Source organism: Entelurus aequoreus, linkage group LG11, assembly GCF_033978785.1.
Source record: "Entelurus aequoreus isolate RoL-2023_Sb linkage group LG11, RoL_Eaeq_v1.1, whole genome shotgun sequence".
Lineage (NCBI taxonomy): Eukaryota > Metazoa > Chordata > Actinopteri > Syngnathiformes > Syngnathidae > Entelurus > Entelurus aequoreus.
Window position 1 is genome coordinate 29,972,872 of NC_084741.1, and position 24,166 is coordinate 29,997,037.

Sequence of the window (24,166 nt, forward strand, 5' to 3'; positions counted from 1 at the left end):
TGCGTCTTCTCTTTGTATCAGTAACAGGTTGATCCACGGCCTCTTCTCCAGACATCCGTTATTGCGGAAGTTTCAGGAACCCTGCCAAGTCGCGAGTGACGGTGATCCTCTGGACAGGAAGCCAGAAGACACAAACCTGTCTCATTCTGTCAGATGGGTGCAGGAGGCCTGGGGACAGGTTATAAAAAGACTGTCCACGCTTTATTCAAGCATGTAAGTACTTTACAGTCATTGACCCAAATATAAGGCAACCCTGGATGTAAGACAACCTTTTTTTCAAGACGTTTCCCGAAAAAAAGGAATTTCTCTTTAACCAAATCATCATCAATCAAAGTTTATTTAAATAGCCCTTAATCACAAATGTCTCAAAGGGCTGCACAAGCCACAACGACATCCTCGGCTCAGATCCCACATCAGGGCAAGAAAAAACTCAACCCAATGGGAAACAATGAGAAATTAGAGCTTTACTTCCTGTCACTTACATATACACGGTCTCTTAGAGGTCGTTAGCAAACAACAGAAGAGGTGTGATGCTAATTTTTAAATAACGGTAATCAATGAAGTAAATCTTCAAACAACGGTCAAGTTGAACTTTTTTAAAAAGACAAATGCCCATGTTCGACACATGCAATTGTATTGTCAGAATGTCATAGACCAGGGGTGTCAAACTCATTTTAGATTTAAAATCTTACTCCCAAGTGGGCCGGACTGGTAAAATCACGGCATGATAACTTAAAAATAAAGACAACTTCAGATTGTTTTCTTTGTTTAAAAATAGAACAAGCACATTTTGAAAATGTCCAAATCATAATATTGTGGGGTTTTTTTTTAAACTTACATGTTGCGGTTAATAGTATTTTATCTTTATTTGTATTTTTTTATACTTCCTGGATAAATTATGTGATAATGTTCATCAGTCAACTCATTGGTGTTAATTTTCAATCTATCAAGATAAAAAAAGAATATCAAAATCAATTTACAGGATCTTATTTATGTAGTTTGCTCATTTTCTTCAACTGGTACATTAACGTGTTTTTTGTTTTGTTTTGTTTTTTTACATATGTAGCATAATCTACAAAGAATTGCTATTGCGACATCTAGTGGACACATGTAGAACAGCGGTTTCTTTCATTAAAAAATGTTGGCTCATTTTTCTACTTAGCAAACTCATCCCGCGGGCCGGATGAAAGCTGTTCGTACGTTTGACACCCCTCTACTAGACAAATATTTTTTAAATGTTTTACTTGAATATAAGTCATTCATTCATTTGCTCAAAACTAGCTAACAATATAGTGTATAAGTCTTGTCGGGTTTATTTTGAATTATGCATTGATCTGATCACTCAACTTACAGTACAACAAAACACACCTTCCAGGTAACCGTCACGGTTAAGGTAAAGTGGCATGTGCGGACAAAAAAAATGTGTCTGTGTTTATACATGATTAATGCTATATTTTTGTAATTAATTGCATAAGTTAATTAATTCAATTCGACAAACCTAATCTAAATACATAAGATCATATTTTAATTAATCTAATTAAACTAGTGTATCATTAACAGCACTGATCTTAATACATCTGAAAGTCAGATAAAGTATATAAAGGTACATTTTGAAATATTTTATTATACAGGATGTCATTTATTTGCTCAAAACCTTTTAACAATATAATTTAAAGTCCTGTTTGAGTTTATGTTCTCCACCACCGACGCTGAGATCAGTATTAGTGTGGTCGTTATGTCTCGTCTTGATTACTGTAACATATTATTTTCAGGTCTCCTTATGTCTGACGTTAAAGTTGGTACAAAATGCGGCTGCTAGACTTTTGACAAGAACAAGAAAGTTTGATCATATTACGCCAATACTGTATATACTGTACCTATATACATATATACCTATATATATATACCTATACTGGCTCACCTGCACTGGCTTCCTGTGCACTTAAGATGTGACTTTAAGGTTTTACTACTTACGTATAAAATACTACACGGTCTAGCTCCATCCTATCTTGCCGATTGTATTGTACCATATGTCCCGGCAAGAAATCTGCGTTCAAAGAACTCCGGCTTATTGGTGATTCCCAGAGCCCAAAAAAAGTCTGCAGGCTATAGAGCGTTTTCTATTGGGGCTCCAGTACTCTGGAATGCCCTCCCGGTAACAGTTAGAGATGCTACCTCAGTAGAAGCATTTAAGTCCCATCTTAAAACTCATTTATACACCCTAGCCTTTACATAGACACATTTGTTAGACCAGTTGATCTGCCCTCACTCTATTATGCTCTGCTCCCCTGGTTTTAGTTGGCCATGGATCAGTTTCCACGGAGCAGGCGCTCGCTGTTCCAAGTCTGGACCCGGGATGGACTACTCCTCCGTGCATCAGTCGGTGACGTCTCTGTGCTGCTGACTTGTCTGCATACAAGAGGATCCCCTGCTGGCCTCACTATGGTCTGGACTCCCACGTTATTAACCATATCTACTCAGCATCCATTGCACCCAGAGGGGTCCCCACGACTGCGGTACCCCTCCAAGGTTTCACATTGTTCCCATTGGGTTGAGGTCTTTCTTGCCCTGAATCAGATCCGAGGATATTGTTGTGGTTTGTGCAGCCTTTTGAGACATTTGTGATTAAGGGCGATATGAAAAATCTTTGATTGATTGATCTGATCCCTCAACGTACAACAATGCACACCTTTTAGGTAACCAAGAGCATGTGCGAACAAAATATTGTGATTAATATGTGTTTATACATTATCAATGTGATGTTTTGTTACTAATCGCATGAGGTAATGCATTCATTTTGACAGCTCTAATCTGAATTCATCTGATTTTCACATATAGGCAGATATAGGGTTGTACGGTATACCCAAAACCTTGGTATAGTACCGTGATACTAATGAATCATATACGGTACTATACCGCCTGGTGGATCTACACCTAACATCCACTGTAATGATACCAAGTACAGTAGCATATCTAGTCGATACTACTATGATTACGTCGATATTTTTTGGCATCACAACATCTTCTTTCGTTTTTTTTTTTTAAACATTATGTTTATAAACTCAGGAAATATGTCCCTGGACACATGAGGACTTTGAATATGACCAATGTATGATCCTGTAACTACTTGGTATCGGATTGATACCCAAATTTGTGGTATCATCCAAAACTAATTTAAAGCATCCAAACAGAAGATTAAGTGATTATTAAATTTTAACAGAAGTGTAGATAGAACATGTTAAAAGAGAAAGTAAGCAGGTATAGAACAAGTAGATTAATAATTCATTTTCTACCACTTGTCCTTCATAATGTTGACAAAATAATAGAATGGAAAATGACACAATATGTTACTGCATATGTCAGCAGCTAAATTAGGAGCCTTTGTTTGCTTACTTACTACTAAAAGTTGTCTTGTATGTTCACTATTTTATTTAAGGACAAACTTGCAATAAGAAACATATGTTTAATGTACCCTAAGATTTTTTGTTAAAATAAAGCCAATAATGACATTTTTTGTGGTCCTCTTTATTTAGAAAAGTACCGAAAAGTAATATTGGTATCGGGACAACACTAGGCTGATATTTAAAAATGTTTTGTAATGTATTTATTTTTTAATTGGTTAATTTATTGGCTGATTTTTTTTCTACCATAGTTATTTCTTACCTAAAAACCAGCAGCCTATATTATACTGCAATATGTTCTTTTCCAGCTGAAAATATATTTAAATGTATTTACTGTTACCCATTTATCCCGAACAAAGGTTTTCAATCCTACTGTATTATATTTACTTTCGAGTTTTGTACATGTAGTGGAGAGTTCACATGTCTGATATAAAATGTAAACAGATACTCAGACTTCCTGTCTGGAGACCAAAATAAGAGGGAGGGCCGTAGGACATGGGAGGTTAAGAGGGATGTTGATAGGAAAAGAGAAGACACACTATGGGACATTTCACAAGAACCTACATGGACACACGATGATGACATTTGACATTTTGTCTGCAGGGAAAGGTAGAGACGTTGAAGATGCAAAGTCCTGCTTGGAAAACATCTAATGTCACATTCCTGGACACCAAACACACACCTGGATCTAGAGGGAGTCCAGCCAAAGAACTTTAACTGGACTGCTTTTCCTTTAAGGTAAGCTAAATGTATATCCATCTATCTACATTACCATCTTTGCATTCTGTTTCCTATGAAATTGACTTTTTCTACAACCACAACATTTCGATGACACTTAAATCAAAGTTATTGCTGCAACAGAATGTCCAGTTTGCCTTAAGGGGCTCTCTAAAATGCAATAATTTGATGCAAGACAGCGTGAGATCTTTGTTTCCCTTCTCCTTTTTTATCGTACACACACACACACACACACACATACAGTCAAGGACTCCCACGCTGCTGGGATTTATTTGTGATGTGCTTCTGAGCCCTCTGGGACCTCTCTCTCTAGTGGCATTTTGCATCTTTGATGTAGCAGCCATATGACGACAACATGCATTGATGTAATAAATCTAATGTGGACTCCATTAAGACTTTCCTAGTATTATACATGTATAGCCACTGAGAGCAGCTTCCAGAGTTTATATTTCCATAATTTATTACAAGAATCATATAAATATGTCAAATTGATAATTACATTTACGTCAATGATGCTAGAAAAAACGTAAGATAGCAAGCTCACTTATGTGAATGTATAACTTTGATAACCCTCTGCTCTTACCAGCCTATACACAACTAATTGACATGCAATAATTGCATTTTTAATGGACATGCATTGCTACAATTATGATTTTTTAATTATGTTTATACAAGTCTCCTGTGATGAGAGGATGTTTGTTTTTATAGTGCAATCATTTCCGGTGTGCATTATGTATAGAGGGTTACTGTGCTGTTATTATCTGTACATAGTTTAACCGTTTTTTGTACTCTGCTGTAGTGTGTGCTCAGTGTGTATTATGAGTGTCATCATTCACATTTTTTTCTACTTCCTTTTTATTATTATTTTTACTCTTTTCTTTATGCAAAATCTTCACTGCAACCATGGAATGCATACATAACATTTTCATGTTATAATCTTTTTTAAATGCTTTTTTTTTTGGAGGATTTTTAAAATTGTTTTTTAATATGCATTTACATACTGAATCCTTTTTTTAATCCCAAAAGCATTTGCTGTTGTTTTTCTTTTTGATATGTTATAAAGTTTAATTCATTTGGGTTTTTTTACATTGACAGCTTTGCAATATAGGTTTAAAAAAATCTATATTTTGTCCAGTCATTAGACCCATACTGCACTCAATTTGGTAAATGATGCAATTATATTAGTGTGGGTCATGTGATTGTGATCTTTGTATGACGTTATATTCAATATACTATATATGGGGTATAATGTCTTTTTTTTTATGGCTGTAAAGTAGCTTCCAATGACACAAGATGACTTGTTGTTCTGCCATTTATAAAGGTCACTGTGATGTATTATTTTGGTATTTCTTTCCAAAAATATTGGTGCTCCTTATGTCCGAGAACTATAGTGAACCAAGTAAAGATAAAAAATAATGTATATATTTTTTTATCCAAGATGAGTCCCATTTCTTACATTCAATGCAATGTTAGTCATTTTGTTTTACACTCCCCTTTACAAAATAAGTTGAATATTTACTGTTTTGTACTGTACATATTGTCCATTCTTCTATTCTAGCTTTAAAACTTCTTCAAAACACACTTTGCTGCTCTTCACTGTCACTTTTATGGAGATACAGTATGTATAAGTAAGAGGTTGATGTTACTTTTATTTTTTGATGAGAACTACAAATTAATTTATTTATACTCCCTGCAGACCAATGATGTATCAACAAATGAGTAGTGTTATAAATAGATAGAAAAAATAAACAGAAGATGATCTCCTTAAAGGTTAGCCATTATGGAAATGCCATGCTAACAACTACAACCAAAATGATTATCTTTTCCACAAAGAAAAGCATGCATGTCTAAATTTTTCCCCCAATAAAAGACATGTATTTTCAAAATGTGTCCATTAGTCTTAAATGAGTATAGCCTGTTTCTCTCTAGTTTTTCATCTCCAAATCCAAACTCTTTACATTTTGTTTGCATCTTCATGATTGTTTTTTGTTTTGCTAAATGAAAAGCATATATTTCAAAAATGCGTTTTCCCCAAATGAGTGACATGTATTTCTAAATGTTATGTTTTTTTTCAATTACTGCAATTAACAATTAATCTTTAAGTATGTTGTGTTGTCTAAAGTTATGTGTGTATACCCAGTTTAGTTTCCACCCCAATGAAAAGTATGCATCTACATTTTTTTGGATTGAATACATTGTTTGCCAGTAAAAAAGACAAAAAAAAACCATTTATCTTCGAATATTGGACTTTTGTCTGTCCAATTTAACCATGTATCTTCCCCTATTGTTGAGTTTATTTTGCCCATTTAGAGGCATGTACTCTATCTCCATTTATTTTAAATGAAAAGCCCATTTCTCCAAATTTTAAGGGCTTTTTTCTAACAGCTTTTATGGCCTTCATTCATTTTTCTTTAGATTTTTTAACCCCAGTAAAAAATATGCACCTCCAAATTTAAAAATGTTTTGCAACTATAATATATCTGTTTATACAGTATTAGTATACAGATTAAATGAAAAAATCCAGTCCAAAACAATTTATCTCCACATGTTCTGTTTTTTCTGTCCAATGCATGCATGAAAAATATGTATCCTCAAATGTAATACTTTTCTGCCACAATGAAAACATATATACATATAATTTTCTGATTTTATTAGCCAATTAAAAACATTTAATCTCCACATTTGTACCATTTTTCTAATGTTAATGGCATATCTTCAAATTATTTTTTTCCTCAATTAAAATTAGTGTATCTATCTATGGACTTTTTGACAATTAACAATTTATTTCTAAATGTATCTTTAGTGTAGACTTGTTTATGTCCAATGTTAAGCGTGTACGCATAGAAAGCATGTATCTCAAAATATAAATTTTTTTTTGCAAATGATAGCTTCAAATTAGAAAAAAAAGTCATTTTGTTTTGTCCAATATTTTTAGTAATTTTTTCAATCAAAAACAATTTACATCCATATTGAGTAGCTTTTTTCATGATCAATGTTAATCATATATTCCCAAAATAGTTTTTTGTGCCAATTAAGGTTAAGTATCTCCAAATGTACTCTCGTACCATTTTTCCAATACATGAGGCACATCTCCAAATTGTGTTATCCACAATAAAAAGATATCTCCATATTTAAAAATTAAAAAACTTCACTCAAAAACTTTCTCTCTAATTTCAGTAACTTTGTGTGTAATGTCGAGCATGTACGCATGAAAATAATGTATCTCCAAATGTGTTTTTTGCTAATGAAGAGCATAGGTGTCCAATGTTTTCGCACATTAGGATTATGTATGTAAAAATTCACTACCTTTATAAATGATAAATGGGTTATACTTGTATAGCGCTTTTCTACCTTCAAGGTACTCAAAGCGCTTTGACAGTATTTCCACATTTACCCATTCACACACACATTCACACACTGATGGCGGGAGCTGCCATGCAAGGCGCTAACCAGCAGCCATCAGAGGCAAAGGGTGAAGTGTCTTGCCCAAGGACACAACGGACGTGACTAGGAAGGTAGAAGGTGGGGATTGAACCCCAGTAACCAGCAACACTCCGATTGCTGGCACAGCCACTCTACCAACTTCGCCACGCCGTCCCTTTGTAATGTCTAATGTTAAGTAAAAGTGTATCTCCAAATTATTATTTGTCCTTAATAAAAATAATATTTCTACATGGGATGTGTGAGTGAAGGCAAGGTCAATATAATTGTACCCTCACTCTCAAACTCAAAAGCTGAAGACTCATGGGGACTTGATCCACTTTTACTGAAGAAATACAAATAGGTTTTTGCAAGACCAATACCAAAATAACATACCATATTTTCCGGACTATAAAGCGCCCTTAAAATAATTTTATTCACCCCAAAACTCAACAGTGCGCCTTATAACCCGGTGCGCCTAATGTACGGAATAGTTCTGGTTTTGCTTGCTGACCTCAAAGCAATTTTATTTGGTACATGGTGAAGTGATAAAGTGTGAACAGTAGATGGCAGACAAACATAAGAGATACGTGTAGACTGCACTATGATGGCAATATGACTCAAGTAAACAACACCATCATTTTATATGTTCCATTGAAAATATAGAACATTACACACAGCGCTCAAAAATCTATCAATATATTTTAGTACGACTTTGGTAAGCTATGAAGCTGCACCGCTTGATGTGCTTCAACATACAAGTATTATTATGATACGGTATGTGTGTATAAAGTAAGACATTATCTGGCATTTTGTTTCGCAATATTATGCAAAATCAACTTTTCTTACCTTCTGGTACTTGCTGATGTGTATTTGGGATCTGCATAAATCCTGAAAAATTGTGCGCGTCCGCCTATGTAGTCCGTGATGACACCGTAGTCGATAAGCTTCTTCTTGTTATGTGACATTCATCCTCCTCTGTTGCCATTTCTAATATAAAGTAGTGTGAAGTTCTTACTTATATCTGTCAGTAAACTCGCCATTAAAGCGCTAAAACATACCGGTGTAGTAAGTTTACATTATTCACCCAAGGAACTTTAGTCATTAGAGAGTTCCGGTCGGACGGTTTTTCACGGGACACATTTCCGGTGTTGTTGTTTCCGGATGAGGAGATGCTGCTCTTTTATTGATTTAAGTAAAGTCTGAATGTCATTAAAACAGTTAGCTCCATCTTTTGACACTTCTTCCAATCCCGTCTTTGCACGCTACACCGCTACAACAAAGATGACGGGGAGAAGACGCTGTCGAAGGTGAGCCACGTAAATAAGACCGCCCACAAAACGGCCCTTCCAGAAGCGACTGTCAAAAAGCGTCTTGAAAATGATCTGTAAAACATCATCTATGCAACATTTTGACCAAAGAACCACCATTACATGTATGTAGACCACAAGGAAGTGTTTTCCATCCATCCATCCATCCATTTTCTATCGCTTGTCCCTTTCGGGGTCGCGGTAGGTGCTGGAGCCTTTCTCAACTGCATTCAGGCGGAAGACGGGGTAAACCCTGGACAAGTCGCCACCTCATCACAGGGCCAACACAGATAGACAACATTCACAGTCACATTCACACACTAGGGCCAATTTAGTGTTGCCAATCAGCCTATCCCCAGGTGCATGTCTTTGGAGGTGGGAGGAAGCCGGAGTACCCGGAGGGAACCCACGCAGTCACGGGGAGAACATGCAAACTCCACACAGAAAGATCCAGAGCCCGGGATTGAACTCAGGACCTTCGTATTGTGAGGCACTTGCACTAACCCCTGTTCCACCATGCGTATGTATGTATATATGTGTATATATATATATATATATATATATATATATATATATATATATATATATATATATATATATATATATATATATATATATATATATATATATATATATAGTGTTTGTATATATGTATGTATATATATATATGTGTATATGTATGTATATATATATATATCTATATCTGTATATATATATATATATATATATATATATATATATATATATATATATATATATATATATATATATATATATATATATATATATATATAAACATCCATCCATCCATTTTCTACCGCTTGTCCCTTTCAGGGTCGCAGGGGGTGCCAGAGCCTATCTCAGCTGCACACAGGCGGAAGGCGGGGTACACCCTGGACAAGACGCCACCTCATCACAGGGCCAACACAGATAGACAACATTCACAGTCACATTCACAAACTAGGGCCAATTTAGTGTTGCCAATCAGCCTATCCCCAGGTGCATGTCTTTGGAGGTGAGAGGAAGCCGGAGAACCCGGAGGGAACCCACGCAGTCACGGAGAGAACATGCAAACTCCACACAGAAAGATCCTGGGATTGAACTCAGGACCTTCGTATTCTGAGGCACTTGCACTGACCCCTGTACCACCGTGCTGCCCGGAAGTGTTTTCAATTTACAAAAAAAAAAAAAAGATAATATGACTCCTTTAATGGGCCCTATAATCCGGTGCGCCTTATATATGAAAAAAGATCAAACATAGCCCATTCATCAGCAGTGCGCCCTATGGTTCGGAAAATACGGTAATTAACCAGCCGTTAAAAGAATGTGTATTCCCACCCTCCTTCAAAACTGCAATCATAACACCCATTTTCAAATCAGGAAGCAAAAAGGACTTAAAGAACTATAGACCAATCAGTGTACTTCCTGTTGTTTCTAAGATTATTGAAATAATAATCGAACAGCTGATTGAGCACTTTGATAATGGAAATATGTTACATTACATGCAGTTTGGCTTCCGATCCAAACACTCCACCGACACAGCATGCTGTTACTTCCTCTAGGTGATCAAGTCCAACCTGGACAGGGGACGGGTGGTTGGGGCTGTTTTCCTGGATCTACGTAAGGTGTTTGACACAGTTAATCACTCAGTGATGCTGGCAAAATTACAGAATTTCAATCTCTCCACAAACAGGTCCAGAGTTTGGTAGTATTGTTGATCTTCTGTCTATCCTTTCAGTCAGAGGCTTATTTTGTCTGTTTCTATATGCAGTTAAGCACGATGCTATCACGTTAGCTCCGTAGCTAAAGTGCTTCGCCGATGTATTGTCGTGGAGATAAAAGTCACTGTGAATGTCCATTTCGCGTTCTCGACTCTCATTTTCAAGAGGATATAGTATCCGAGGTGGTTTAAAATACAAATCCGTGATCCACAATCGAAAAAGGAGAGAGTGTGGAATCCAATGAGCCCTTGTACCTAAGTTACAGTCAGAGCGAAAAAAGATACGTCCTGCACTGCACTCTAATCCTTCACTCTCACGTGCCTCATCCACGAATCTTTCATCCTCGCTTTCTCGGTCCGAATCGCTCTCGCTGCTGGTGTAAACAATGGGTAAATGTGAGGAGCCCCTCAACCTGTGACGTCACACTACTTCCGGTACAGGCAAGGCTTTTTTATCAGCGACCAAAACTTTATCGTCGATGTTCTCTACTAAATCCTTTCAGCAAAAATATGGCAATATCGCGAAATGATCAAGTATGACACATAGAATGGATCTGCTATCCCCGTTTAAATAAGAACATTTCATTTCAGTAGGCCTTTAAGGTCTGTATCTAGGGGTGACTGTAATGTTCCAAAGAGAAAGTCTGCCTTTTCCCAATCAGCCTTTTCCTACCGAGTCATCAAAGAATGGAATGCTCTCCCAGACAATCTACAACTCAAGTTTTCACAGCTTCTCACAAGCAGTCAAAGACTGGCTTATAGACCACCAGTCCTGCTCACATTAACAATAGCAGGCAGGTAGTTGACCATCAGATGATATCCTAGTGGGAGCAGTCTGATCGTGTAACATCGCAATCTCATTTACGTATGCAATACCAATGGGGTATATAGCTATTGAATGATACCATTATGGGTACCATCTGATGGCTACTGCACTGTATGCTGTGTTATGTGGACTTTGATCAAGTGTTTCACTTTATCTACTTCTGCACTTTAAATGAAGCTGCTAAAATACTGTGACTTGACCGCACACCGATTTGTAACTTGCATATTCTCTATGTATTGCACTTGTATTTTAAGTTGCTTATCATTATGTAATTTCAATGTTGTCGTGTATTTTTAACCATGTGTAATTTTAATTGTGGATGTTAAAAGGGCCATAAAATAACTACAGATGGAAACTAGCATGGTGCTAGATGTGGTGCAGCCATCTTTTTAATTTAACTGCACATTGTCCTTCAAATAAACAAATACAAAGAAACATGTTTGTCAACTTTTCAACCAAAAAACAATTATCACCAAATTAAGCAACTTTTCTGTCCAATATGTATCTTGTATCTCTAAATGTTGTTTTCCCCCTCACATAAAGGTTATTTGTGTCACCAGATTTACTGTAGTACCCGTTTTCTAATGCTATAGGCATATCTCCAAATAAGTTGTTAATCAATAAAATATTTATCTGCATATTTTAACAAGGAAATTCCAGTCAAGAGCTATTTCCCTCCAAATTAGATGTTTGAAGAGCATACATCTTCAAATTTCATTCTTTTTCGCCACAATGCAAATCCTCTATTTGTCAAATAAAAATGCTTATTCTCCAAATGTTTACCATTAATGTTAAATCTCCAAATGAGATAGTTCCTCAACTCAAATATTAATGTATCTATCTATACATGTTTTGCCAATTAAAACCAGTTTATCTCCACATTTTTAAAATGTGTGTCCATTGTTAAGCATGTACACATGAAAAGCATATACCTCCAAACATTTTTCCACATAAAGATTATGTACATTCAAATATAGTACCTTTTTTTCTGTTCATATTTTAAAATTATTTTTCCTAAAAAAAGAACACGGAATGTATTTTTCCCAGTCAAAAACTATTTATCTCAGAATTAAGTAACTTGTTTCTCTCCAATGTATGCATGAGGTTTTTTTTCCCACCACTTGAAAGTTATGTATCGCCAAATTTACTGTAGTACCATTTTTCTACAGCTAAGAGCTTGTATCCAGATAGTTTTTACTCAGTAAAAACAATATGTATAAATTTGTATTGTTATTTTTTCCTAGTCAAAAACAATTCATCTCCAAATTCAGTAACTTTTCTGTCCAGCATATGCAATAAATGTATATACTATATCTCCGAATTATTTTTTTGCTATTGAAAAGCAAATGTAATTATTCCAAACAAAGATTATCCATCTCCTAATTTAGAATATCCATCCATTTTCTACCGCTTGTCCCTTTTGGGGTCGCGCGGGGTGCTTGGGCCTATCTCAGCTGCATTATTTCTCCCCAAATGAAATGCATTATGATAATCATGGATAATCATGATACAGTATGTTTGTCTATATCACACTTACATGTTTCTTTGCATCATCATTATCAGGTGTGAATCCCTGCATCCCCGTCAGTGTCAGTCATGGTCACCTCAGGTGCAAACAGCACAGATCCCTGGACTATGAGCAACACTTCACTCCCCACACGCGCAAATGTTTCCGGTTTCAGCAACAAAAGTGGCATGGAAGCGTATCTTCAAATGCTGGCTCATTTGGACGAAGGACTTTATAACGACTTCTATGGACTTTGGATAGCGTTGATGGTCATCAACTCCCTCATATTCCTGGTAGGCATCTCTTGGGAAATAAACATTTAGCGAAATGTTCAGGACCTGCTCTTCTCTTTCAGGTGGGCATGGTGCTCAACACGTTGGCCCTTTATGTGTTCTGTTTCCGCACTAAGCAAAAGAGCACGTCTGTGATCTACACCATCAACCTGGCCGTGACTGACCTGCTGGTCAATCTCTCTCTGCCTACGCGCATCCTGCTTTACTACAGCAGAGGAGCTTGCCTCACCTGCTCCTACTTGCACATCTTCAGCTACTTTGTGAACATGTACTGCAGCATCCTCTTCCTCACCTGCATATGTGTGGACCGCTACCTGGCCATTGTTCAAGTGAGTCTAAAGCGTTAGGAAACATTTTGTGCGGTTTTCTTAAGCCATTTTTTTTTTAATTATAGGTTGAAGCATCCCGTCGGTGGCGTAACCCCGGCGTGGCCAAATGTGTGTGTGTCTCAGTGTGGCTGTTCGCCATTGTGGTCACCTACTCCTTCCTGTCCACAGCCTTCCAGCAAACAGGCTGCTGCCTCTCCAAGCTCCTTTTCCTCACCATTACAGAGTTCTTTCTACCCCTCATCATCATCGTGGTGTTCACCCTGCGGATCGTGTGGGCGCTGGCAAACCGCTGCCTGATGCAGCAGAGCAGGTACTGTACATGTGCGTGTAATGTGGCCTGGTTAAACGCTCTGCAAGGTTCAGGAGCCTCATCTGTAAAAACTGTGTGAAATTTTGACAAAAAAATTCTCCATACGCCAGAACCCACACATCTGCGTGCGTACTGTACGTACAAAAACATTCTAAATATTATAAAACCTGGCGCGCTCATTCTCATATGGAGGCGATCATTTTGCCACCTATTGCTGTCACAGGCCTCGTTCACAATGCAGGTCAATTCCGTTTTGGTTTTTTTTTTGCCAACATGCGACCTGTATCGGGTTTTTTCTGTCAATGTAAACAGTGCAATTCCACATTTTTCCTATCCGACCCAGGTCTCTTTCATATGTGGAAATACAAAACCCAAAACCAGTGAAGTTGGCAGGTTGTGTAAATCATAAATAAATACAGAATACAATGATTTGCAAATCCTTTTCAACTAATATTCAATTGAATAGACTGCAAAGACAATATATTTATTGTTCGAACTGAGAAACTTAATTTTTTTTTTGCAAATAATCATTAACTTAGAATTTAACGGCAGCAACACGTTGCAAAAAAGTTGGCACAGGGGCATTTTTACCACTGTGTTACATGGCCTTTCCTTTTAACAACACTCAGTAAACGTTTTGGAACCGAGGAGACCAATTTTTTAAGCTTTTCAGGTGGAATAATTTCCCATTCTTGCTTGATTTACAACTTAAGTCTCCGTTGTGGTATTTTACGCTTCATATTGTGCCACACATTTTCAATGGGAGACAGGTCTGGTCTACAGGCAGGCCAGTCTAGTACCCGCACTCTTTTACTATGAAGCTACGCTATTGTAACACGTGGCTTGGCATTGTCTTGCTGAAATAAGCAGGGGCGTCCATGGTAACGTTGCTTGGATGGCAACATATGTTGCTCCAAAACCTGTATGTACCTTTCAGCATTAATGGTGCCTTCACATATGTGTCAGTTATCCATGCCTTGGGCACTAATACACCCCCATACCATCACAGATGCTGGCTTTTCAACTTTGCACCTATAACAGTCCGAATTATTCTTTTCCTCTTTGGTCCGGAGGACACGACGTCCACAGTTTCCAAAAACAATTTGAAATGTGGACTCGTCAGTCCACAGAACACTTTTCCACTTTGCAGCATTCCATCTTAGATGAGCTCGGGCCCAGCAAAGCCGGCAGCGTTGTTTGAGTGTTGTTGATAAATGGCTTTCGCTTTGCATAGTAGAGTTTTAACTTGCATTTACAGATTGTTTTCTGAAGTGTTCCTGAGCCCATGTGGTGATATCCTTTCCACACTGATGCCGGTTTTGAGGCAGTACCGCCTGAGGGATCGAAGGTCACGGGCTAAGCCGCTTACATGCAGTGATTCCTCCAAATTCGCTGAACCTTTTCATGATATTACGGACCGTAGATGGTGAAATCCCTAAATTCCTTGCAATAGCTCGTTGAGAAATGTTGTTCTCAAACTGTTCAACAATTTGCTCACGCTTTTGTTCACAAAGTGGTGATTCTCGCCCCATCCTTGTTTTTGAATGACTAAACATTTCATGAAAGCTGCTTTTATACCCAATCATGGCACCCACATGTTCCCAATTAACCTGTTCACCTGTGGGATGTTCCAAATAAGTGTTTGATGAGCATTCCTCAACTTGTGCCACTTGTGCCAGCTTTTTGGAAACATGTACAGGCAACAAATTCCAAATGAGCTAATATTTGCAAAAAATAACAACGTTTTCCAGTTCGAACGTTAAGTAGCCTGTCTTTGCAGTGACAGCAGTCTATTCAATTGAATATAGGTTGAAAAAGTTTAGCAAATAATTGTATTCTGTTTTTGGTTAGAGTGTCCGCCCTGAGATCGGTAAGTCGTGAGTTCAAACCCCGGCCGAGTCATACCAAAGACTATAAAAATGGGACCCATTACCTCCCTGCTTGGCACTCAGCATCAAGGGTTGGAATTTGGGGGGTTAAATCACCAAAAATTATTCCCGGGCGCGGCCACCGCTGCTGCCCACTCCTCCCCTCACCTCCCAGGGGGTGAATAAGAGTGATGGGTCAAATGCAGAGAATAATTTCGCCACACCTAGTGTGTGTGACAATCACTGGTACTTAAAAAAAACTTAATTACAATTTACACAACGTGCCAACTTCACTGGTTTTGTAAATAAGACATATATGCGTTGCGTCCTCAATGTGAACGCTGCCGCGCTCAGGTCACATCCGACCAGAACGTCATCAAAAAGCGATAAGCGTTATAATTATTCGCCAAAATAGACCGTTACAAAATAAATAGTTGACAAATGAGCACAAAACTTGTGAAAATAAAATGTTTTAGGAACACACGTGAAACTTCCACCTCTCCTTTCTCCGACTGCTCGCCCACAGACACGCTCTTGAAGCAGACATCAAAGCAAAATATCCCGCCAAAATGCTTGACCTCTTCCTTCTTAATCTTCTATGCGCAATAATTTGCTTCAGAAAATGTTGAATTTTATTGCACAATATCCTTGAAATGCGCCAGTACTGAGAGCGACTGGACCTGAAGCCACGTTTCCTTCCATAAACACTGCAGTGCGTGCAACGTCATGGCTGCATACAGGTCAGGTCGCATTCACATTATAAATCTGATTTTTTTTGTGTAATGTGAACGGCCAGGTAAAAAGATCAGATGTGACAAAAAAAATGTAAATTGGACTTCTGACCCAGCAGTGTGAATGTAGCCACAGTGTGCTCCTGTGACTCCAGCAGAGCTTCATGGCCAGTCGGGCGAACACCAATGATAATGGCAGCGGAAGCGGTGGAGGAATGGCCCGACTTTGTGTTACGTAGCTGCTACCGTTAGTATCTCTCATGTGTTGTAACAGTAAATTGAGTAATCAAGCAAGAGTTAAAGTGTTATGTATCCTTTTTGATATGCTGTCATGTTTAAATGGAAAAGATTGCAGACCAAATATTACATAGTTTTCACATACAACTCTAAACAGGCTGTGAGTGGGCTACTGTATGAAAATGTGTGTTACACAATTATAATTATATTGGGGGTAATCAATGTCACCCACATCTTATAAAATTTGACGAATCATTACAGCGACTAACTTTTCAAACAGGGTGCAGCATTGCTTTTTCTCTGGTACACTTGCCTGTTTTGGCCATGCACATCCATCTTCTTGTCCACCTTTTTGTAGTACCACTTATTTCCCTTTTGTTCCTGTGTGCGGTTCTCTGACTCCACAGCAATGACAGACTCACAATCTCAACCCTCTTTTGTGCGATCGAAACATGACAAAGAAGCACCTCCTACTGAAGTCTGACTGGGCAGAGTGTAGCATCCCCGGTTGAAAAGATGGTCTCTGAAACTGACAGTTCACAATATTTATTCACCTTCCTTTATGTGAACACACCGTACGAGCTACAAGAATAAAAATATACAATTAGTTACTCTTAACAGTGGTTTACCTTAACCTTTTTTACCTTATTTATTACACTTTGAATGAGTTACCTTGACAATGTACATTTGTATGTTCAACATGTACACTTGTTACATTTTTAACATATCCATTTTGTACCTTACATAAATCCATACATAAAATATGTAATATGCATTGCAAATGTCCTTGACGTTACATTACTTCATAATAAGGCCACGTCCACACGAACACGGATACTTAATAAATGCATACTTATCTCTGTGTTTAGGTCACTTGTCCACACGCAGACGCATACTTTTGTCTTTAAAAACGCTGACTTTTACAAACGCTGGCCAAAATGTATGGTTCCAAAAATCTCCGCTTAGCGTATGCGTGTACACGGCACAAACAGAGACTTGTGATGACGTCACGGTTGTGTGCTGTCATTTCTAAGCTCAATAACACTGCCTTTCTGTCTTTAAACACACTATAAGAGGACTTACTGTATGTTTGAATGTAAACATGCTGCTCTTTTCACTCAACATTAATAAAAAAGACATCAAAATGGGCTTTGCGACACTCCCGCTGGCGCTAATGACAGTCATCTCTTTTGGATACGATCGCTGTCGAACCTCCACCTGATTGGACAACTTTGACAAGCAAGACTTTTTGCTCTGTGTCAATAAGAAAGGTGCAACATTATCATCTGTTTTTAGTCCTTGTTTAACGACAAATCATGAAGTTAACTTACGTGTGTTGCTTCCATTTTTGTTGATGGAGGGGCGCAACCGTGCTTGCGCTCAAAAAACAACAATGTAGCGTCCTCTTTGTAGTGTGTACTCATGTAAAAGACAATATACACTTCATTGCACATGTACCATATCACTATATTGATGATTAAATGCTTTATAATTCCTTTAAAGGCCTACTGAAATGAGATTGTCTTATTTAAACAGGGTTAGCAGGTCCATTCTATGTGTCATACTTGATCATTTCGCAATATTGCCAAATTTCTGCTGAAAGGATTTAGTAGAAAACATTGACGATAAAGTTCGCAACTTTTGGTCGCTGATAAAAAAGCCTTGCCTGTACCGGAAGTAGCGTGACGTCGCAGGTTGTGGAGCTCCTCACATCTGCACATTGTTTACAATCATGGCCAGCAGCAGCGAGAGCGATTCGGACCGAGAAAGCGACGTTTACCCCATTAATTTGAGCGAGGATGAAAGATTTGTGGATGAGGAAAGTGAGAGTGAAGGATTAGAGGGCAGTGAAAGCGATTCAGATAGGGAAGATGCTGTGAGAGGCGGGTGGGACCTGATATTCAGCTGGGAATGACTAAAACAGTAAATAAACACAAGACATATAAATACTCTATTAGCCACAACACAACCAGGCTTATATTTAATATGCCACAAATTAATCCCGCATAACAAACACCTCCCCCATCCCGTCCATATAACCCGCCAATACAAATCAAACACCCGCACAACACACTCAATCCCACAGCCCAAAGTACCGTTCACCTCCGCAAAGTTCATACAGCACATATATTTCCCCAAAGTCCCCAAAGTTACGTACGTGACATGCACATAGCGGCACGCACGTACGGGCAAGCGATCAAATGTTTGGAAGCCGCAGCTGCGTACTCACGGTAGCGCGTATCCACCTCAAAGTCCTCCTGGTAAGAGTCTCTGTTGTCCCAGTTCTCCACAAGCATGCGTATCCAACTCAAAGTCCTCCTGGTAAGAGTCTCTGTTGTCCCAGTTCTCCACAGGCCAATGGTAAAGCTTGACTGTCATATTTCGGGAATGTAAACAATGAAACACCGGCTACGTGTTTGTGTTGCTGCAGCCGGCCGCTAATACACCGCTTACCACCTACAGCTTTCTTCTTTGCTGTCTTCATTGTTCATTAAACAAATTGCAAAAGATTCACCAACACAGATGTCCAGAATACTGTGGAATTTTGCAATGAAAACAGACGACTTAATAGCTGGCCACAATGGTGTCCCAAAATGTCCGCTAAAATTCGTGACGTCACGCGCAAACGTCATCATACTGAGACGTTTTCAGCAGAATATTTCGCGGGAAATTTAAAATTGCACTGTACTAATCTAACCCGGCTGCATTGGCATGTGTTGCAATGTTAAGATTTCATCATTGATAAATAAACTATCAGACTGCGTAGTCGGTAGTAGTGGGTTTCAGTAGGCCTTTAAACATGCAAAATGGTTTCATCGGCTCGTTAGTGCGTGCTGATTTGAGAAATAATGTACACTTCACTGCACATATAATACATCACAATGTTGCTGAACATGTTTTAATTATATGAGTGTTGGGTTTTAGCAGCACAGGTGTGCATTTGCTCTTTAATAATGTTCCCAGGGCTCTGTGTGTGTGCAGGCTGGTTTTAAAGATAATGTACATGTCATTGTACGTCTAAAGTATATCAAAATAAACATATCAAGATACAGGTGATGGAATTCCTGCTGGGCATTGCTGCCTGACGCACCTCCTCCAGTGCTTTTTGACAGGTGTGCTGTGACACCTCACCGAACACCTCTGTGGGCATAAACGGGTCATCAGCTGGGGACCACCAATCATCAACGTTTCGCTCCTTTAACCCCAGCACGTCTCATGGTGGCGGAGCGATGGCAGGGATGTCTCCATGCCACCCCCTGCTGATGTCCTAGGTGTTTTCCCCCCAACTCTTATGCTTCCTTCTTAGCCACAGCCAGAAGCTGCCTTTGTCCGCCTCCTCTGCCAGCTCTTTCATGGCTTTCCGATGCCCCGCTCCTGTGCATCCAATGTCTCGGAGTAGGCGGGCAGTTGAGGAACCCACGAAGCCCCTACACCCCACTTCCACAGGGCAGATGACGGCTTTCCAGCCAGCCTCCCTGCACTCTGCTGCCAGGTCAGAGTACTTGGCTCGCTTCCGCTCATAAGCAGCCTCCAACCCCCCCTCCCATGGGACAGTGAGCTCGACCAGAAGAACCGTCCTGCAAGCCTCTGACCAGAAGACCAGGTCTGGCCGTAGCGATGTTTCGACGATCTCCCTGGGGAACTGGAGCTGCTTCCCCAGGTCGACCCTCATGCTCCACTCATTTCCTGGTGAGAGGAGTCTCGCTGTAGCTCTCTGGTGGGGGTGTTTGGCACCATCCCCAGCCCTCGCGAATTGGATGAGATGTCTGGCTGGAGCGGAAGGTCTGCTATTTGCCTCCTTTCTGCAGGTCTCTGACACCTCTGCCAACTTTTTCAAGACTTGGTCGTGTCTCCATCTGTAGCAGCCTTGCGACAACGCTGTCGAGCAGCCCGACAGGATGTGCTGGAGGCTTGCGTTGATGGTGTTGCAGAGGGGACAGGTCTCCTCGGCACCAAACCATTGGTGGAGGTTTCGGGGACAAGGCAAGCTGTCGTACGTTGCTCTGATCAGGAAGCTGAGCCTGGCTTGGGGGATCTTCCACAGGTCAGACCATGACATCGTCCTGTCTGTGAGACCTTCCCACAATGTCCAACGACCTTGCTGGCCCTGGGACACCGCTTTGATGTTTAGGCGTTCCTGCTCATTTCTTGCCACTTCTGCCACCACAATGGCTCTCCGGTCTTCTTTGGAAGCCTTTGACCAGAACAATGGAGCCTCGCCCCTCCCAAGGCCTGCTCGACCTTCCTGAACTCTGCCGACCACTTCACGATGCTTCAGTCTGCAGATCGCCGTGTCGACCTCTTCTTAGGCTTTCCACTTTCTTCCTGTTCTTATCTGGGTGCCCGCTGCTCTCACCAGCTGGTCAGTGGATTCCCTCAGCTCCAGCACCAGCCGAGCCTTCTCTTGCTTGTATCCCAGGCTGATGGATCGCAGTGGTAGTTGAAGAGCATTCCTACCAAAGAGGCCTATGTCTGAGAGGCACCTTGGTAGTCCCAGCCACTTTCTGATAAACGAGTTTGCCACCCCGTCCATCTTGCTTACCACTGAGGAGGGGATTTCGCTCATCTTCAGTGGCCACATCACCCTTTGGTACAGTATGAACTGGTAGCACCATACTTTGTACTTCCCAGGGAGTTGGCTTTGATTGATCTTGGCCAGGCCATCTGCGAGCTGCTTCCTCACCGTCTCCCCCATCTGCCTGTCAGAGAGCTCTGCTGTGTAGGTGCGACCCAGGCTATGAACAGGTTGATCTGCCAACAATGGAATGTTCTCACCGCCTGCGACAAAGATGGTGTTGTCACTTCTGACTCCTTTCCTGATAGACAGACTGCGTGATTTGGGGGGTTTGATCTTCATCCTCGCCCAGCCCACAAGCTTGTCGATCCTCTTCAGCAGTCTTGTTGTACATCAGGGGTGGGCAATTAATTTTCACCGGGGGCCGCATAAGCAACCCGAGCACTGCTGGAGGGCCACACGACAATATTTCAATTAAATTTTGCTCAATATTATTTTTGATATGCCGTAAGATAAATAATAATGATGATAATAATAATAATAATTTAATTTAACCTAACTTAACTTTATACAAAAGCAGATTGCTTTTGATGGTCACTTTATCCTGCATTATCCGACATTTTTCCCCATCAGATTTGGACAACCATCTGTTGTTAAAAATAGTTTTTAATCATATTTATTTTATATTGTTTTTTATATTGGTTTTATATGTAATTGTTTTTTCTTTTTATTCAGTCATTGGTGGAGCTAAGGATAATATTTGAATATTGTTTTTAATATTGTTGTGCAGCACTTTGGAAACATTTTGTTGTTTAAATGTGCTATATAAATAAAGTGGATTGGATTGTCACACCTGCCAGCTTGTCCCAACACGCATTTACCTCTGTGAACAAGTCATTACCTGTGGTTGTCTCTTCAATTGACTGCATCACAGCTCTCATCCAAAGTTAGCGAAAAACAGTCCATGTCTCCGGGCATTATCAGCGCAACAAAGTCCAATAAGCACTCCTTAATAAACTCTCCGTCAGAAAACGCCTTACTTTTTCTGGCGCTTTTGTGAGAAATGACGAAACTTGTCCTGACGGCTGCATCTCTGGGGGTGTGAAATATGGCACAAAGTCCTTGTTGGGTTTGCAGTTTTACCATCAACGCATCAGCCTCCCTTGCGCGCGCTTCATCAGACACATTCCGGTATTTTCCCTCGTGTTTCTTCGTGTAGTGGCGATTAAAATGATATTTAAACACAGCAACCTGTGTACCACACATTAAGCACACGGCTTTACCATTAATTTATGTAAAGAAATACTTGGCAGTCCATGTCTTGTTGGAAACACGCCATTCCTCATCAACTTTTCTTTTTTTAGCGTCTCATCACTTGTCTCTATGCACCTTCACTCACAGGTTCCCCCCGGACATACAGCATAAATAACACATTTCAAAATAAAAGCAGCACAGTTGTATTGCGAGCACGACATAGATGTTTTTTAAAGTTTATTTTGTAATTTGTAATTGCGCCGTTCAATTCACTCACAATCGCACACGCGCATACGTCCACACGGAAGTTGTACAAATAACGCGTTTCAAAACAAAAGCAGCACCGTTGTATTGCACACTCGACATAGATACTTTTTGAAATTTATTTTGTAATTTATGATTGGCCTCACGCGGGCCGGACAGGGATGCGCAAAGGGCCGGATGCGGCCCGCGGGCCGTACAATGCCCAGGTCTGTTGTACATGCTGCTGTCTGAAGTATGGTGGTGATATCATCCATGTAGCCTCTCACTGCTGGTAGCCTCTGTCCTGAAGGCAGTTTCACTCCTCCAACCATCTTCCTAGCCCCTATGAGGATGATCTCGAATGCTGCAACGAACAGGATGGGAGAGATTGAACATCCCATGGCGATGCCTACTTCCAGCTGTTGCCAGCCTGTTGTGAAGTCCTGATGAGTGCAGCACATCTGGAGGTCTCCAAAGTACTTGGCAACCAGGGCTCTGATGCAGACTGGTACGTGGAAGAAGTCCACGGCGAACTCGATGAGTTGGTGGGGCACAGACCCGTATGCGTTGGCAAGGTCCAGCCACACGACATGCAGGTCACCTCTCTCTCTCTTCGCCCTTTGGATCTGCTCCCATATTACTGCAGAGTGTTCCACACAGCCTGGGAAGCCTGGCACGCCTGCCTTCTGGCAGCTGGTGTCGATGTACCCGTTGCTTGTGAGGTAGCTGGTCAACCTTTTGGCCAGGATGGAGAAGAACATCTTCCCTTCGACATTTAGGAGGGCGATGCTCCTGAACTGGCTGATTGTACTGGAGTTCTGCTCCTTTGGGATGAAAACTGTGACCGCTCGTTGCCACTCTGAAGGGATGACTTGTTTTTTCCAGGCCACTCTCAGCAGGTTCCAGAGATGTCTCAGGACCCCTGGGCAGTACTTATACAGCTTGTATGGTATCCCATTGGGGTCTGGGGCTGAGGCAGCTCTTGCTTTCCGTACGACCTCTGCCATCTCGCTGAGTTTGGGGACAGCAGCATTAAAGAGGAAGGCTGGGGGAGCTGGGCGAGGAACATAACCAGAGTTGACTTTGCTGGGTCACTGCACTGTTCCTTGATGTGATTCTCCAGCTCAGATTTGGTAATATCCAGCTTTCCGCTTCTCTTGTCCTCTAGCAGCTGTCTCGCATGCTTGAAGGGATTTTTGAAAAAGTTACTCCTCTCTTTCTCCTTCCGCCTTCTGCGTTTGCGAATGCGCTCAGCCCTCCGTAGGCCGTCAAGATCTTTTCTCACCTCATCCCACAGTGGCTTCAGACCCTCCTTCTCCTCCTTGCTTGCCTTCCTCCACTGTTTCCGGAGTTGACGCCGCCTCTTCACCAACTGCTCGATTTCTCTCTCCCTTCTTCCTTTCTGCATTAGGCCTGATTTCCGCTTTTCAGCGGCTACTCCAAATCTGCCTCTGCATTCGTCG

At 40.3% G+C, this 24,166-nt stretch overlaps 1 protein-coding gene across 1 annotated transcript in view; it reads left to right on the forward strand.

The window, feature by feature from the left end:
* The first annotated feature begins 3,821 nt into the window (after positions 1 to 3,821).
* gpr20 (G protein-coupled receptor 20) overlaps positions 3,822 to 24,166 on the forward strand; it is a 40,146-nt gene continuing 19,801 nt past the window's right edge. The window contains exons 1-4 of the mRNA XM_062062911.1: positions 3,822 to 4,139; positions 12,979 to 13,215; positions 13,278 to 13,544; positions 13,610 to 13,854. Coding sequence (XP_061918895.1) covers positions 13,012 to 13,215; positions 13,278 to 13,544; positions 13,610 to 13,854 — 716 coding nt within the window. The 5' untranslated portion in view covers positions 3,822 to 4,139; positions 12,979 to 13,011. The remainder of the gene's footprint in view (positions 4,140 to 12,978; positions 13,216 to 13,277; positions 13,545 to 13,609; positions 13,855 to 24,166) is intronic.